General features: G+C 46.1%; 1 protein-coding gene across 1 annotated transcript in view; it reads right to left on the minus strand.

Annotated features, from left to right (window-relative positions):
- LOC102674253 overlaps positions 1–441 on the minus strand; it is a 3,729-nt gene extending 3,288 nt beyond the window's left edge. Inside the window, exon 1 of the mRNA XM_031509861.1 lies at positions 3–441. Within this exon, the coding sequence (XP_031365721.1) occupies positions 3–401 (399 nt within the window). The 5' untranslated portion in view covers positions 402–441. The remainder of the gene's footprint in view (positions 1–2) is intronic.
- Positions 442–2,489: the final 2,048 nt, after the last annotated feature.

Consider the following 2,489-nt stretch of genomic DNA (forward strand, 5'->3'; position numbering starts at 1 on the left):
TTCTCCTCCACCGTATCGTTCCCAATCGTCACGACATTAATTCCCGTGTCGTAAGTGCAATTCCCATCGTAATCACTTTTGAAAATATACTTCAACGTGTTCTCGTAATCGAATCTCGGGCAACGTTTCAACGTTCTGTGATCAAAGGGGATCGTTATCTCCTCCTCGACGATCGCGTTCCCCGTCGCTCGTACGCTTGCCTCGTTCGCGGCAACTATCTCGTCCCGGCTGTAGTAATTCGTGTTCAACAATAATCTCAACGGCAACGAGAGCAATACGCCGAATATGGTCAGTATCACCAGAATGCTGACATTGATGCCCATTGAGATCCGTTTCTCGGACATCTCGATGGAACGCGTATTCACATTTTCCTCGGGCGTTCTTGTTGTTTCGAGCTCCATTTTCCGTGATGCGATGTCCCGTGATGCTCGACGGCCAAATTCTCCACGTTCATCTCGTTCGTCGCCTGCCTCCCAACGTTCAACGACGTTTTCCCCCCTTCGCTCGGACGACACTCGCTCGATCAAAAATTTTCCAGAACGAATTATCCCTCTCTCTTTATCGTGCACACGCAACTGTTGCGCATTGTGTTGTGACTGCGGTTCCAAAGCGAATCCCTGGATGTCGGTTGATTATTGATTTCTCCCGTGGCCGAGGCGTACGCGCAAGTCTCTAAGCGGCACCCCGCTTGGTGCCGTAGTCGGCGGTAATTAAAACGTCCTTTAAATCGAGAATGGCGGTTGGAACGATCGACGTTTATATCGCCGGAACTACCCTCGTTTGAACCGATCACACGCCCGATTGTGCCTCTTGTAACTTGTTTCAACGTAAGCTTCGATTGGAAGGGAATTATTAGCTGTCTGACTGGCTGGAAAGTTGTAATTGGGGGTATAAATAGAGCGTGGTGTAGGTTGTTTTTTTTTTTTTTTTTTTTATTGGATTTTTCATTTGTTAATTGGGTCGTGTCTCTTTAATGGGTTTTTTTCTTTTTCTTTTTTTTTTTCTTGGATGAGGAATTAAAAAGTAATAACGGATCGATTTGACTTGGAGGGCTTCCAAATGCGTTCTTAATATAGACGTTAACGAGAAATAGATGTGTACAAGAAATAGAGGAATTGGGAAATAGTTTTGAAATTATTATTCTTCAATTTTGAAGTCGATTAGCTATCGAGGAGATAAGAATCGAAAATGTCCATGATTCGTAAAATTGATATTGATAATATCACGTATATATTTTATGAGAAAAATGATCCACGTATCTACATGATAAGCAACGAAATCTAACTTTTCTTCCTTTTCTCGCGTTAGCCATAATTAACTAATCATATTGGAGGCTTAATTAGAAACAGCAAACATTAAGTTCTTAAATAATTATCAATTACCAATTAAATACAACTCAATTTCGATCAGATCGAAACTGATGCATCCTTAATTTTTTCTAAATTACTTATTACATCTTGATTTACTTGACTTTACACGACAAATTTCTACGCAGATCAAATACCAATTACACACTTTTCAAATCTCCACCTCTTCTTCTTACGACCTCTCATACTCGTCTTCGATACGTTTTCCTACACATTTGGCACGAATCACGTTCGAGCGTGATTCTCCACGAATATTTCCCCCTTAAAAGCGAAAAATCTGCATGAAATATAAGCCACGAGGGAATCGTGCGCGCCGTTGATAGCGTGGTCGAAGAAGGGCCGAAGGCGGCGCAAGGAGTGGATTCATACACTCCGCTCCCCTCCCCTTTGAGAGGAAGGCCGAGGCGGCAAGGGTGCAAGGGAACGGTTTGAAATGGGCAGGTTCTCTAGCGCGTGCATACATAAATAATATTAGACAATATCGAATTAAAATTCGCATCTTTCTGGGGGCGAGCACAACAATGGGGGACCGTGGTGCCGTGGCCCCAACAAAGGAAAGTGGCCGGCGTTACGGCGGAGGTGGTGTGATGGTGCGGTGGCGGCGGCGTATGAAAGTAATACGAGTAATAAAACGGTCGGAGCAACAACGGCTCGTTGGAGGGAGGCGAGCGGGCGAATGGTGGAGGGAGAGAGAGGTAGCGAGGAAGGTGGAAAGGGCGAGCGAGCGAGATATTCCGCGAAGGAGTGAAAAGAGAGGGGGGCGAGAGGAGATATAAACAGAAAAACAGAGCGAAAGGGAGGGAGACGGAGCGAGGAGAACAGCGACCCGACCCGACCGACCGGTAGCCCAGCCAGCGCGCGTATATCTTGCTCTGCTGCAACGCGCCGCCGATTCTTCGAGGTTCTCATTGATAAATTCGTATCCGCAGACCGAACCGCTCCACCTTCGTCATCCCTTCCAGGGCAAGCCTCGTCGGCCAATCCTTTTCGACTCGATTTCCCTTTTCCAAGCGAAAGATCATCGAGAGAGAAATTATCGAGACCTGTCTCCTCCTGCTCCTGCCCCCCTCTCGATAATTATCACGAATAACCGTGGCCGTCTTCTTAGACAAACACGTTCTC

Source organism: Apis dorsata, unplaced genomic scaffold (assembly GCF_000469605.1).
Source record: "Apis dorsata unplaced genomic scaffold, Apis dorsata 1.3 scaffold_188, whole genome shotgun sequence".
NCBI classification, from domain to species: Eukaryota; Metazoa; Arthropoda; class Insecta; order Hymenoptera; family Apidae; genus Apis; species Apis dorsata.